This window comes from Octodon degus, unplaced genomic scaffold, assembly GCF_000260255.1.
Source record: "Octodon degus isolate 3935 unplaced genomic scaffold, OctDeg1.0 scaffold00023, whole genome shotgun sequence".
In the NCBI taxonomy this organism is placed as follows: Eukaryota; Metazoa; Chordata; class Mammalia; order Rodentia; family Octodontidae; genus Octodon; species Octodon degus.
This window is the reverse complement of record NW_004524599.1, coordinates 20367140-20382026: the sequence shown is the minus strand read 5'-3', so window position 1 is coordinate 20382026 and position 14887 is coordinate 20367140. Positions and strand designations below refer to the sequence as shown.

General features: G+C 53.2%; 1 protein-coding gene and 4 non-coding genes across 5 annotated transcripts in view; 3 read left to right on the top strand and 2 right to left on the bottom strand.

The window, feature by feature from the left end:
• The window catches only part of LOC101579517 (DET1 homolog), an 8306-nt gene extending 5828 nt beyond the window's left edge, over positions 1 to 2478 (bottom strand). The window contains 2 exon segments of the mRNA XM_023712065.1: positions 1193 to 1221; positions 1534 to 2478. Of these exon segments, the coding sequence (XP_023567833.1) occupies positions 1193 to 1221; positions 1534 to 2478 (974 nt within the window).
• On the top strand, positions 514 to 585 carry Trnaa-agc. The gene has a single exon. It is a non-coding gene; the product is annotated as a tRNA-Ala (tRNA).
• A 2033-nt stretch (positions 2479 to 4511) lies between the features above and the next one.
• Positions 4512 to 4584, top strand: Trnaf-gaa. The gene has a single exon. It is a non-coding gene; the product is annotated as a tRNA-Phe (tRNA).
• A 2090-nt stretch (positions 4585 to 6674) lies between these two features.
• On the top strand, positions 6675 to 6746 carry Trnaa-agc. The gene has a single exon. It is a non-coding gene; the product is annotated as a tRNA-Ala (tRNA).
• A 646-nt stretch (positions 6747 to 7392) lies between these two features.
• On the bottom strand, positions 7393 to 7464 carry Trnaa-cgc. The gene has a single exon. It is a non-coding gene; the product is annotated as a tRNA-Ala (tRNA).
• Positions 7465 to 14887: the final 7423 nt, after the last annotated feature.

Genomic DNA, 14887 nt, shown 5'->3' with positions numbered 1-14887 from the left:
GAATGTGGATGAAATGCGACTTTTAGTGGGAGAATGTTAACAGTTTCGCCAATAAACGAGAATTCCTCAAAATTGTGGCGCGCAGCCTGTCAGGGGCGGAGCCTCAGCCTCGCGTGGCGCACGCGTGACTGTGCACTGCCCGCGCGTGACCCTCGTGTGCACACCCGGGCGTCCCACCGCCTGGCTCTCGGAGCAGAAAGCCTCCAGCCAGCCGACAGGCAGATTTGTTCTTAAGGATATTATTGAAACATAGTGGTTTTCAAATGTTTGGGAACTGCGTGACATCCATTTGTAAATATCCAGAGGGCTCCTGAGGGTTCCTCAGCCTCTTAAGTGCTGCAATTAGAATAGGGGTCAATATTTATAATCCGTTGATTTGGCGGATGTCGATTTTCTTCTAGCTCAGGGTTGGAAAGGGCAGATAAATACATCTGCCCGTTTCTCCTTTAAACCTGGGTAGTGCCAGCGCACCTTCTGACAAAAGTATACTCAACTCCAAGAGGCTTGTGTGCAGGGGGTGTAGCTCAGTGGTAGAGCGCGCGCTTAGCATGCGCGAGGCCCTGGGTTCGATCCCCAGCACCTCCAATCGCCGTGACTACCGTGGTATCCCTATTGGGTTCCCTTGTGGATGTAGAAATTTTAGAGACGTGGAGGGGGCAGCAGCAGTCTGAAGGACCCTGGGTCAGGGAATCTAACACATGTTTTTCAAGAAAATGCCAGGTTTTTCTTTTCTTTTTTATACTTTAGTAAGAAAATACCAAGACTTTAATTTTTTCTTATAAAGATAGCCCTGCTTAGTGGGTGAGAGAAGAGGAGGACATACACAGCTCTCGTGTGTCAAGGAGATTTACCTGCTTCTGGCTGCAAACCAGAATGAGGAGGAAGTGAGATGAAGGAGGCAAAGGCATAATGCTTTTATCTCCACGGCAGTACAATGCTAAATAAACAAGAATGAAGTGGATTTAATTAACGCTGAGCATTCCCACAGGGAAAGACAAGAGGACCTTAAAGTGACCAACAGTAGTTCTTTTTACAGTACAAGTCCCATTAGGTCGAGCCTCTCGCTCCTTTCGCTGGTAGACCAAGCTGGAACCACAGGGTGGGCAAGGAGTACTTCTGCCCAAGTCCACAGAGACAAGAAGCGGGCAAAGTCCTGCGAGGGCAGTCAGGCTGGCTATGATGAGGCCCCTACCTGCAGCAGTGTCTCATGTGGAAGTGACTCTGCCCGCGAGTCGAGACGTGGGGTAATGACCTGGAGGAGGAGCGGGGATGAAAAAGACAGGGCAAGAGACACAAGAGACGGCGACAAGACAGGCTTTCTGATCAAGTCTCGTTTATTGAGGAAGTGAGCAGGGTCTAAATAGCCGTATAGTGGAAGCAGTTGGGTGGGACTAGTTGTGGATTGGTAGTGGAGGTCCAGGAGCACAGGAAGATGTCGAGGCAAGCAGGGATTGGTGCTGCAGCACTTCTTGCCCAAATAAGGGAAAATATAACAGGAGCATTCTATCACCCCCCCCCCACATGGAAGTTGACAACACACTGTGCGTTAGTCCTCTGTACAGAAATGGCAAAAGGCTCAAAAGGATGAAAGGTGAAGGCAACTAGGCGCTGCACTGTGTGGTTGATGGGGCAGCCCAGCAAGCCGGCCTGGATCTCAAACTTGAGCGGCCCAGAGTCCCAGGCATAGAACCTGATAGGGTGGTCTCCACAGGTCTTGGGTCACTCCATGACTGACACCCACTTGTCATCATAGCTGAAGAGGGACAAGTCCAGGTAGGGGCTGCCGCTGTAAGACTGGGCATTGATGGGGAGCTGAGCCAGCAGTTGGTGCACTGACTCCGTGTGCCCGCCATACTTGGCATTTATAATCGTGTCTTTGAACCAGTGCTGGATCTGCCTTGCAAAGTTGTTGTTAGAGGCTGAGCATGGAAACTGGGCTTCCCTGTGCAGAGTAGCGTTGCGGAACAGGTCGCAGAAGTTCTCAAAGAGCTCCAAATGCTCATCCGATGTATTGTCAAACACAGCGATCACCTCAGTTGTCACCATATTGTACACCACAAAGAAAGAAGCCTGAGATGGATCTGTGACCCGCAGCGTGACCACACCCTCACTGGTGTACTTGATGAAGAGATGGTTTTCGTCCAGAAGCTGCATCTTCCACATGCGCAGCTGCCGCAGCTGGTCAAAGCATTGAGAGAAACGCCTCTTGGCCATTGCGCTGCCATCCTGTTCCGCCCGGCGCCATAGGTAAACCAGCAGCCGGTGTTTCAGGGAGTTGATGAATGGACCCCTGAAAGGGTTGGCCGTGCCTGTCTGACTGTCCCGCTGTACCTCAGGGAAGACAGCCAACACAGTGAGCAGGTCATCCTCATAGCAGAAGTGGCTGATGGTCCGCACATCAATGAAAGTGCCTTCAGAGGTCACATAAGAAACAAGGTGGCTTTTCAACGTTGACAACTGTGAGGTTGGGGAAGACATTCTGGTGAAACACTCGGACTTGGAGCCAGTGGGTACCTGCCTTGCCTGAACTGATGCGCCGACGTTCCAGGCGGTGAATGACATTCTGGTTTTGGATTCTTCAAGGTTTGATGGTGGAAACATGGTGATCCATGATCACATTTAGTTATTGGAGGTTTCAGTCCGTACTCAGCTGGCTCTAAGGCAGACTGGCATGCGGCAGAGGGCAACGTTTCATGGCAGCAGCAGAGAGCAGAGCGCAAAACAGAGTAGTAACAGCAACAGTGGCACCAGAGAGCAAGTCTGTCTCTCTGCCCTTCATTTCTTGGTACTTGTTTATTCACCACTTTTACAGTCTCGCTTTGTAGTTCAGGCTGGCCTCAAATTCAGATCTTCCTGCTTCCACCTCCCCGGTGTTGAAATTCTCCTTTTGCGCCGCTACACCAGGCTCTCAGTGTAATTGGATTTTTCATTTACATGAAGTAGATGCACCAAAATGGTTCCGCTTACATCTGCTAAACGTGTGACCAACACGAGGCTCCCGAGCACTCCCTGAGCTTCATCCAAACCTAAGGACCAGGTCTCAGTCTCAGGACCTTTCTGTCCCTTGTTCTTCCATGCGCGCATGTGTGCTGACCAGTTCTCCCCCTCCTGGTCACATCAGTGAACCCCGCGGTGAGCGCAGCTGGGAAGCACTCGGCTCCCGAGGCCGGGCCGGGCGGGGCCCAGGCATGGTCCAGCCAGGCCTGGGGGAGATGGGACGGGGCACCTCCCTCCACCCAGTGCTCAGTCCTGTTCCTGAGGGCCTGGAGGGTCGTGTCCTTGGGCTTCTCCTTCAAGGACTCCTCTTAACACCAGCCCGGGCACACCGGGGTGGTGAGGGTGGTGATGGTGGTGGCAGTGGCTGTCCTTTCAGACCTCACAGCATGTATTGCTTGGAACATGGTATGTTGGACTCCACCTTTTAAAACAGATTAGAAGGGGCCGGGGAGATAGCTCAGTAGAATGAGTGTTTGCCTGGCCAGCACAAGGTCCTGAGTTCAATCCCAGGTACTGCTAAATAGATAAACAGAACAGGTTAGATCCAGTGCTTTGCTGCTGGTAGCAGCTCTTTCTTCCCACTGCTCTGTTGCACAATTCGATGCATCATGATGCACAAATTGGTTATACCATGGAGGGCCACGGAAGGCGTTCCTAAGCTTTTGCTCCAACGAATGTTCCACCAGCCCTGCCCATGCAGTCTCTCAAGGGACCCTCAAGCCTTACTTTGGAGCCTAAGCATAGCTGTGAAGTGTCACAGCACCGGCTTCCCCCTGTATTGTGGCCTTCTCTTGGTGTAGACACAGATCTTGGTCAGCAGCACGCAGAGTTCTTGCTGCTGCGAACACTCAGGGACCCTCCATGGTGCCAGTCTGAGGTTCAGCTATGTGGGTGAAGAGTAGGATCACTTCACGGGGCTTTTGTCTGAATGTCATGGGTGCAAAGGGACGTCAAGCAGTCTGTATTGCTTGACAAGTTGTTTGGGCATCCTCTTTTCGGAAGTGCATGTTAACTTATTTGCTTAGTTAGTTTTTAGGGTTTTTCTCAGTGCTTGTAGGAATCTCTAATGTATTTGAGCTAAGAGTCCTTGGTGCATGTCTCAAATCAGGGCAGCTCTCAGTGAAACTGGGAGAAATGGAAAGAGGATTCAGAAGTAAAGAAAGGAAAGCTGAGGTCGGGTGGAGTCCTCTCTCCTCGGGGGAAGAGAGGAGCTGCACTTGTTTATACGCTCAGGAGGTTGAGTTCAACTTTACCTCTCTGCCTAGCGACCTGTCTGTGAGCTGGGACAGCCTGTTTACTCCAGGAGTGCCCTGCATCCTTGGCCAGCCCACCTCTTCCAAGTTGGGTCTCAGCTCAGGCTCAGATTCCTGAGTGGAGCCCATATTTTAGGGGCTAGGCGAGTGGTGGGTGCTGTGGAGTGAAACGAAATCAGAAGTTAAACTGTGCTAGCCCTCCCCAAGTGGAAGTTTTGATACTCAGAAGGACACTTGAAGAGAACCACCAATACTCAATTAGCCGAAGTAGCTCAGCTGGGAGAACATTAGAGTGAAAATCTAAAGGTCCCTGGTTCGAGCCCAGGTTTCAGCAGGTTCTTGTTGTCTTTTGTGTAAATCACTGAATATCACCTCTCCTTATTTGTCTGAATATTTAATGTGAAGCCCTGGTTCAACTCTCTGTATTCCTAGTCTTTACATTTTTCTGGCTCACTGTTCACACGGAACTTGCCCAGGCGGTCCAAGCGAGTAACAGCCAAGCGAGCTATTTCTCTTGTGGCTGTGGTGTGGGTGTGCACCTGTGTGCACGTGTGTGTGCACGTATGGGAGTGTGTGCTGTCTCAGAGCCTCCTGTTTATTTTTTTGTAGCAGCCACCCCTCCACCCAAGACAACTAAAGCAGCAGCTGAGGAAAAGAGAGGGCAGGAGACCCGGGCTCTGTCCGCATCCCTGCGCATTGGTGTCATTCCGCAAGCTCCGCCTAGTCCTAAGCACAGAGATTTCCTTGCATTTTTCCCTAAAAGTTTTCTAGCTTCACACTTACATCACTGATCCATCGTAAGTAAATGCTGTGTAAGACCTGGGCTTTCCCTCTCTCTTTCTTCCTCACTTTCTACCTGCAGCCACTCAACTTCAAACGCCTTTTGCTGAAAAGTTTATTTTCCTCTATGAAATTGTTTCTGTAACTTTGCAAAAAACAAGACAAGACAAAACAAAACACCCAGAGTCTTCACCTGGGTTTTTTTTTTCTCTCTCTCTACTCTGTTAACCTCTCTCCCGTTACTACAAAGTGTTAAGGACTCAGGCAATTCTTCAAATCGTGTAGCTGATTCTTCAAGTGCTTTTGTAAATTAAGGCATATTAGTTATATAGATCAATGGGTCTCCTTTTGGCAGATACGTGCCTAACCACATTCTTGATTATTTTAAGCTTTTCTAATTCTTCAACTTTGTCGAATTTGGAATAATTTTGTACATCTACAGAATGTCCTGTTGACTTTGGGTAGGAATTTCATCAACGCTGTGCATCAGTTTGGAAGGAGGTCTTGGTCCTATTGAACCTGGCAAACTGGGAACACAGTGTGATCACTTGTGAAGATAACCTCAGACTCGTATTCTGTTTTTCAGATTCTAAGTCTTTATTATACACCTAAGCGTCCTGTGTGGTCACACACACTCCTGTAATCCCAACACTGGGGAGGCTGAGGCAGGAGGATGCTTGTGAGTTCAAGGCCAGCCTGGGATACACAGTGAGACCCTGTCTGGAGAAAAGCACTCAAAAAGGTGTCGCCCCTCAGCACCTTTGAACCTTTTGTCAGGCGGTGTCATCTCGCTTCTGCAGCTCTGGGTCCCTGGGCATGGTGGGCATGAGCTAGACCACCGTTTCTTTCTGTAAGTTTACAGTGTGAGTCTTAGGTTTAAGGGCATCATGCATTTCTGTTGCTGTTTGCGCCCGGATGCTGGATTCGTGTCCCACGTGGATCCGCAGTCCTCAGTGGCACCCGCAGGACCGCTGAGCCCGCGGGCACCTGTGTCCTCCAGGGGACGCCTCTGCGGGAAGACCCCTCTTCTTCTGCCCAGGGTGGATTTCTCCTCGAGCGAGCGAGGTTCGGAGAGATCTGGCTTCGGGGTTTCAAGGTCAGAGCACGAGCCCAGGGGCCGGCCGCACCCTCCTGCCGCACCGCAAGCGCGCGAGCGCGGCACCCTCCGCCCGGGGGCCTCCCTGACCTCCCTCCCGCTGCCCGAAGCGCGTCAAATCCCGAGCCTGACCCTAAGCCCAGCCCGGACCCCGTCGCTGACCTCTAGCCCTCACCCCGCGGTGCAACCAGCCCGCGGTTTTTGAGGTTTTTTTTTTAGGGGGGGGTGGAGGGGGGAGACAGATGTGATATTTTTTCTGGTGCGGACGACGAGCAGGCTGTGATGCGGCGCTCCATCACTCACTCAAAGTGTGTATGTATATACGCATGTATGTATGTATGTATGTATGTTTGAGACAGGGTCTCGCCGTGGAGTTCAGATCAGCCTTGAATCTATGTAGCCCAGGCTGGCCTCGAATCCCTGGCCGTCCTCCTGCGTCAGCCTTCCGAGGGCCGGGGTTCCAGGTCTGCAGCCCAGGTCCCGCTCAGCTTCATCTTTAGACCGCATTTTCGCTCAGTACTACACGAGGGCCAAGCAGGCCCGCACGAGGGGGTGTAGCTCAGTGGTAGAGCGCGCGCTTAGCATGCGCGAGGCCCTGGGTTCGATCCCCAGCACCTCCAGAGGTGAGGATTTTATTTGGCAGCTTCCCCGCGTAGAACTAGAGCCGAAGTTTCTGCGTCGGTTTTCTCTCCCGCCCCTCCCTCGGCGCCTGCGCCGTCCCTTCCACGCTCCGCATCAGCCTTTTTGCCGCGGCTCTGCTAGGCGGGTTTGGATCTGCGTTTCTCAGGATGACTGCCGGGCATGTTAGTGTTTCTTGTTTCTTCCTGCGCCAGCAACAGCCGTTGCAGGCGCGCGGCCCGTGCGTGATCGCGGGAATCCACAACAACGCGCCGGGTCAGGGGCGGGAGGGCCCGGGGAGCTGCCCGCGCGGACCGAGGGGAAAGCAAGCTCGTCTTCCGCGCGAGAAGACTCAGCCGCGGCCGCGGGCCGTGCTCCCCGCCGACGCTTGGGGCGGGAAGTTGACCATTTCCAAAGCGCCCGCTCCCCACGCAATAAGCGCAAAATGTAGCTCGAGGCCCCGCGGAGAACTGCACCCGACGCGCGGCTTTCGTCGCTCGCTCCGGGGTAGGCTTCTCTCCTGCGGTCATCCTGACTGTAGGCGTATGGCTTCGCCTGTCTCCTGCCGGGTAACAAAGCTACGGGTGTAGGGAGAACGACCCTGCCTCCTCCACTGATACAAGGAGAAGGAGCCAGCAAATGAAAAAGTGGAGGAGCCGGGGTTTGAACCCGGGACCTCGTACATGCGAAGCACGCGCTCTACCACTGAGCTACACCCCCTACCGCAGAAAGAAGTGGTGAAAGTCCTATCTAAGGTAGTTTCCCTTTAGGTTTCACTCATTTTGTAGGCTGCAGGAAGGTCCCTGGGATGCTGACGGGGGTCCTAAGGAAGCCGTGTCTGATCGCGAGAGAAAAATCATAACTTCCCCCCGAAAGCCCGCAGTCAGAGGAGGCGCCAGCTGGTCGCACCGCGGGGTGAGGGTTAGAGATTAGGGATGGGGTCCCGGCTAGGGCTAGGGCCAGGTTCAGGATTTGGGGTCACGCCGTACCCTCAGCCGTGGACACAGCCGCCCTGGCTCGGAGAGACCCGCCTTCTCCAGTCTGGGATTGGGCAGGTCCTCCAGCAAGGGCATCCAGGGAGCGCGTCCCGGGCGCTGCGGCCGAGCGCGGCCGGCAAGCTCACGAGCCCTGCGGCTCACCGTGCCTCTCGGCAGTGGTAGAAGTGGCTTAAATTAACGGCTTAAGTAAATGCTGCACCTAAGTATGCGCTGGTGCAGGCCCGGGGAAGAGAAGGCCCGCAATTGCGACTTCTTTGTCCCAGCTCTGGAAGAATTTGCTAGAGGAAGTGAGTTCGTGAGCTTGTGACTCCGAGCGAGGCTGCAGGATGAGGAATCAATTTCGACATAAACCGCAGACCTGTCACAGAGGACCGGATCCCTGACTACAATCTAGACCTTCAGAGCTGTTCCAACTGGAATAATCCGGCCATACGACTGCTTTCACAGACTAATAATTTCCTCCTCTTTGTAAACTGGAAATCAGTCGCCCCTGAGAGACAGGTGATATTATTGTAGTAAACAGCACTGACGGAAGGAAAAGAAAGGCGACCTGGCGTTGGGATGCCCTGGACACTCGCCCGGACCTGCCTTGTTTTCTCACCCAGCCACGTGGGTGGAAGCTCCAGCGAAGGTCCTGCGGCTACGATCGTCCTGTTCCGGGACCTGATCCCTGGCAGGAAAAAAGTCTGTACGTTTGTCTTCACTGTTTCCGAAAACCCTAGGCTCTGTCGTCTTCTCAGCGCTGCCAAGAGACGGAGAATAGGACTGCAAGGGAAGGCACCCGGCCATTCCCGCTTCCGCTCGAGAGAGCCGACGGCCGCCAGCGCCGCAGACCCTGAACCGACAGGCGGGCGCGGTGGAAATGCAGTCCCCAGCCGTCCTCTCTCAGCTCCGCCACGCTGTGGAGGACGCAGTGTCCAGCGTCTGGGCGTGCGGTGCTCCGTGCCGCACTATCTCTACCACCCACAGTTCCCTGGGGTAACATTTGGGGTAGCACCTGACTGGCGCCTCTTCTCCCAGGTGAGGGTGGGATTGTTGGCTGCTTTGTACTAGCTAGCAGCCGGCTGGAGCAAAGGTCCAAGAAGCCCTCTGGGTCACCTCATCCCTCGGGTTCACGCAGCGTCCAGAAGCGGTGTCCTAGGGGAAGAGCAGAACGCAGCCCCCCAGCCCTCCAGCGGCTTCCGCATCCATCCCGCAGCCTCTACCATTCCTGCAATCCAGACTAAGAAGGAACCCGAGAAGTAAGCCTTGAAGGCTTCCATGCCCACTCCGGTCCCGCTGGGGCAGGGAAGAGGTGGCGGCAGCCTTTCATGGGGGCAGTGTAAGGCTTTAACTGTATGCTTTCCTTTCTCCCGCTATCGCAGCAATCAAAGCTATTTTCTAGGGGAAACTAAAGGAAGAAAGCAAGAGGGCCATTTCCGGATTATTGAAGGTGTAGTGTTCTGGGATTAGAAAATGTGACAATTTAAGGTGCTGGTTTTAAACCCAGGACCTCATAAATGCAAAGTACTGCTCTACCACTGAACTACACCCACCACCGCGCAGATTCCTGTTTGGGCTGTGTTAAACGATTATGAGGCCTATTTGTTACATTCTTTGGAAAGCTCTTGTTTTCTTTCTCCATCACCTTTGTGTAGGTTGTTTTGTTCTGTTTCAGATGTACTCTAAGGATAACTATGTGGTGCCTTTCTCCCAGCTGTTGGCAGCCATGGCCTTAGGAAGTCCCTCCACTGATGTCCTGGGTACACCATGTAGATCATGTTTCTTATATCCTGTGCAATTGTTTTTCTAAGTTGCATACCTTGAGCATTGTTTTCATGGTGGCAAGTTCAGAAGAAAAAAAGAGGGGAGACAGACAGACACACATGCATGCGCGCGCGCACACACACACACACACACACACACAGACACAGATTTCCAGGTTCAACTTTTTTCCATCTTTCCTCCTTCTCACTCCCAACCAACCATGCATGTGGGAAGTGTACATTTGTTGTTTACCTTTCAGCAAGTGTGTGGCACTTTGCAGTAGATGAACAGATGCAGGAGGGAAGCTGCTTGGCTGAATCACAAGGAGGCCCAACCCACAGCATTGTTAACCTTGCCTGCCTTTCTTAGTACCTTGGAAGATTGTGGGAGACAAAAATTAAAAGATAAAAAGAGCAAGGAGCCCCATAGTCTCTGCAGTCCTTGGTTTGTGCCTGTGTCCAGGGAACATAGCTGTGGTGTAGAGGCCCTGGTGGGGCCCAGGCAGTGTCTGCAGGAGGGTGGGGACAAGAGACAAAGTCCTACCCTCCTGGGAGAATGGAGTCTGACAAAGGTGGAGACTGAGGATCAAGTACTAGAAAATGTGCCAAGTAGCAGGAAAATGTCAGTCAATCCCATGCATGGTCCCAAGGCAGTCCCAAGGCCCCACTGGGACTTGAACCCAGGATCTTTTGTTTAGGCAGGTGCTCTGATGAGTTGAACCACAGGGCCAACCACTGTGATCTGGCCACCTGATTGGCAGACAGCTAGGGGTGTAGTGGGAAGTCAGTGGGGCCTACCCCATCTTTATAAATATCCCACCCCAGCACACTGCAGTGAGTCACAGCCCAGGTGGGATGGGCTGGGATCCCTTGGGATCTGGGCTGGGTCTGGACTGGGATAGCGCCAGGGTTAGGGTCAGCGCTCATGCCCTGGGGTGCAGGCGTCTGCCCACACCGCTTCCCCATGGGCAGCAGGGGCCCTAGCCTGGACGGAGTTGGCCCACCTCCCACCCACACCTGCTTGTTTCTGGCTTCAGAACCATTGTGGCCACATTCTTGGGTGACCTGGGGTGGCAGGGCAGGGCTGGGCAGAGGCCAGGAAGGCCGACTTTCCAGGGGAGATCCCAATGGGGAGCCCAGCCTGTGTCCCACTGGCTGGGAATGTGAGGCTCTCCTTGGCTGGGGTTCAGCCCCCTCCCACCAATCCTACCCACACCTGCAGAGGGAGCTGTGGAGCGCGGGCTCTGCCCTCTGTCTCCCTCTCCCCTGCCCGGGTCTGACCCACGCTCCAGGGCGGAGAGATTTCACCACTCGCCCTGCCTCCCTGCCACACCCTAACCGCGGGTCTCACGCACAAACTTGGAACGACCCTCAGAGATCTGACGCAGAGTTGGGGGTGTGCGCCGTGGGGTTGGGAACCTGGCTGCCGGGATGAGGTCTCAGTGACTCACGATGGCTTCTGCGGACGCAGTGGCCTTCGAAAGCCAGAGGCTGCGACGAAGAGTGAAATCACTGCGTGTCGCTTGGGTCTTGGGCACATGCGTGTGTCTGGGAGGATCGACGGTGCTGGAAGAGGAGACACGGGGTATGAGTATGACCAAGACGCGGAGGCCAACGTGACCGGGTCTGCAGGTGGGCTGAGACTCCTGGGCGCGAGGAAAGGCCAGCCTGCCATCCGGCCACAGGATCCTGATTCCACGCGCAGCAGGAGTGGTCCCTGTATCGGGTGGCGCTTTGGAGACCCAACTTCCGGGACACACGTGGCTCCCAGGTCCCTGAGGCTCGCCCTAGGCTCCCGACGCCCCGCTTACTGCTCCAGGCTCCGCCCTGGGAGCCGCACTGGCCCTCTGCCCCGTGGGTCGGGTCGATCTGAACAACTCAGCAGTTCCTGCCACTTGTGCCCTTTTAAAATAGAAGGGACTGACTCCCCTCACTCAGCTCTGAGGGGTCCTGGGGCCAGCCCAGGGGTAGAGCCAGGCTTGGCAAGCAAGCGGCCCTGCGTTCTGTGCGGCGACTTTTTCTAGGGGACATCACAGCTCTGGTCTGGCTGTCTAAAGAGACCCGGACGAGGGAGAAACCCTGCTCTTGAGAGGCAGCGAAGGTATCGGCCTTGCCGAGGGCGGACTTGGCCCTGCAATGTGTGGTGCTCCCAGATGGGGCAGGTGCTAGGACAGGACCCCCCTCTGCGCCCAGGTTCCCGGGCAGTCTGAGCTGAACACCGGACAGCTCCGTCACTGCACCACGCTCCTCTGCGTGGGTTGGGCGACGCTAACCCACCGAGGGCTGCCGGGTCACTCTGGCTGCTGAAAGCTGAGTCCTGCCTGGGCTTCTCTACCCTATGGTGGTCAACAGTTGCTTACCAGCTGAGAATGTTTCTCTACATTAAAAGCAAAATTATATAAAACACTGTGATGTACAGGTTGTCATCTGTAACAGCCTGAAAAGTTTGAAAGAGAAGTAGTGTGCCGTGGGCTGTGAAATCTACGAACTGCAGATGTCACCCTCAAGTCACAGGGACACAGGGATGATTTCGCTGCCTTTTCTGGGTCACACACATCTCCGCACCCTAAGATTTTACTGTGTTTAATTTGCAGTGCTTGTACACCGTGTGGATATGACAAGTGATCTTTGACAGGCAGCTTACTCCTGAGTCACAAATGTACTAACTACCTCTGCGCTGCCAGGTGAGGCGGTGTTCGTCTTCAGTCTCAGGACGTGGAAGGCTGAGGTGATGGGGTGAAGGAGACTCCATTTTAAGGGAGCGTCACTTAAGTTCACTTCAATTATAAACTCACTCCCTCACCCCTTCCCACATAGCTAACCATGAACCCACTTAGAGAAAACCAGGGTCATAAAATAGGAACGAAGAGAACAGCTTGGGGAATAGGGCAAACATTAAACCACACTGCCCCAGGACAGGCAGATGGTCTACAGTGTCTGGGAAGCGTAAACCTTACGCCCATTTTATGCCATTCTTGTAAAATTCCTGAAAATAAGGTAATGAGGTAGTGTGGTTACTATGGAAACCTGAAATATATATAACCTGTAAGCAAATTTCAAGCCAGTTCCAACATCTTGTGGGTCCACACTTGAGAGTATAGGATGTCTGTCATGGGCTGGCTTGCAATGAAAGGGTCCTTTTCCTTTGCCCTTGATCTCTCCTGTGGGGGCTTGTCTTTGCTCATTGTTATCTTCTGCTACAGAGGCAGGAGGGTGGCATGACTTAAGGCCACCTTGGGTTACATAGTGAGTTCAAGGCTAGCCTGAAATATCATCAGATCCTGTCTCAAAAGCATCAAAAAAGAAACCCTAAAGATCTGATAAGCTATGAACTTACTATTAAATGAGGCCCTAGTTCAGCTCAGTGAGTAGGTGTGCGATTGATTCCTCTAGGATACCTATAACACACAAAGTCTTTGTGAGACCAAGGGCCATCCTCACAGAGGAGGCAACTGAAATTCCTTACCAAGACCAGCAACTGAACCATGGACCTTTAGATCTTCTCTCTAACACTCCCCCAACTGAGCTATCTCAGCTACGTGACAGTGACAGTTTTGGCCATTTCCCTTGAACACTTTGTCTTCACCCCAGCTCTCACTGGCTTATGGCATCCTGGTGTCAGGCTCCCCTATGTCCTCAACAATGCGTACCCTCAGATCCCTTGCCAAGCATGGGTGCTGGCGGGAACACAGGGGGGCACCCGAGCCCTGCGTCCATCTCAGGCAATGACTGTTAAAGAGCACAGCACTTGGGTGCGTGGCAGAGCAAGCACCCAGCACTGGCACCTGCCCCACTCCCAGTGAGAGGAGGAGATTCAAGGGGGGCCTGTCAGCACCCCAGGGCTTCACCATCTCAATCATGGGAAAGTGGAGCTTCAGCCCAGCCAGTTTCATTTTCTTTCTTCTTTCTTTCTTTCTTTCTTTCTTTCTTTCTTTCTTTCTTTCTTTCTTTCTTTCTTTCTTTCTTTCTTTCTCTTTCTTTCTTTCTTTCTTTCTTCTTTCTTTCCTTCCTTCCTTCCTTTCTTCCTTCCTTTTCTTTCTTTCTTTTTTCTTTGTATTTTAGGGAAGGGTCTACAGGGTGTTCAGGGTCTCACTACTAGCTCAGACTCCTAGTAATCCACCTGTTTACAGCCTCCCAAGAGCCGGGGTTACAGGCACATGCCACCATGCCGTCTGTAGCCAGTTTCTGATTGGGCTCATTTTTTAGTCATCCTAAGACTATGGCAGGGAAGTGTGTGTGGGGAAAGTAACTTTGCTTTCCACCATGGTCCTTCTGTGAGGGTGACATCACAGTGACACATAGTGACATGGATGGTGGATGTCTCAGTTACTCTTGTCTTGTTGCTGGAACAAAATATCCAACACCCAAAATTAAGGAAGGAAAGGTTTGTTTAGCTCACAGTCAGTGGAAGTTTTGGTCCATACTCAGCTGGCTCCGAGGCAGAGTGGCACATGGCAGAGGGCAGCCATTCATGGCGGTGGCAAAGACCATGGCAAAGAGCAGAAAGCAAAGGGAGAAGCAGCAGCTCCAGCAGCTAGCTAACCTCTCTCCCCTCCTTACATTGTAATGCAGATTACCTGCCCCAGGGCAGGTGCAGCATCCACACACTTAGCAGGTTGATGTCAATTTCAACCTCTCTTCCTAGAACCTGTTTGCAAGCTGGACCCGCTTGTTTACATGGCTGAAGGAGCTTTCTGTGTTCTGGAGGCCGGCTTTGTTGTAGCCCTGCCTGTGAGCCATGTCCAGCTTCAGCCACTCCCTCTACACAGCTAGCCCCACTTCACAGGGCCAGGAAGGCAAGCGTGTGCAGTCTGAATGGTCAGGTGGCACAAAGCAGGTTCAGAAAAGCTGAGAACGGCAGCTCATCCCAGCCAGGGACCCCAAGCCTGTAGTGACCACTGTGGAAAAGGGGTACCCTGAATGCACAGGGCCCCCCCCAACACGCACACACGGGATTCCACTCTGGAGACTGGGCCAGCACCCTTTTTACAAGTTTGGGGTCAGAAATAAGAATTTTAGGGTTCTCCGTGTTCCCCCAAATCTCACACCCAGCTCTCCAGTCTCCTCTAAAATGTTCCATCCTGTGGGAGTGCAAGCTAAAAGCCCATGGCGCTTCATGGGCAAGTGGCCAAACAGCTGTTGGTCACAGCCTCTGTTGACCTTAGGACCAGGCTGAGCGAGCTCACAGGAGGGAGGCAGCAACTCTCAGCAGAAGTTTGGATCACACGTGCACAGAAAGTGCAAACAGTTTTGTCACAAGTGTTTCTTAATACTGTGAAAAGCTCTGGAGAATGTGACCTAATGAGCAGCAGAAAGCAGACCTCGCCGTGATGAAGGGACCAGATGCTGGAATGCAGCACCTGAACATGAGGAAGAGGAGGAGGAGGAGGAGGAGGAGGA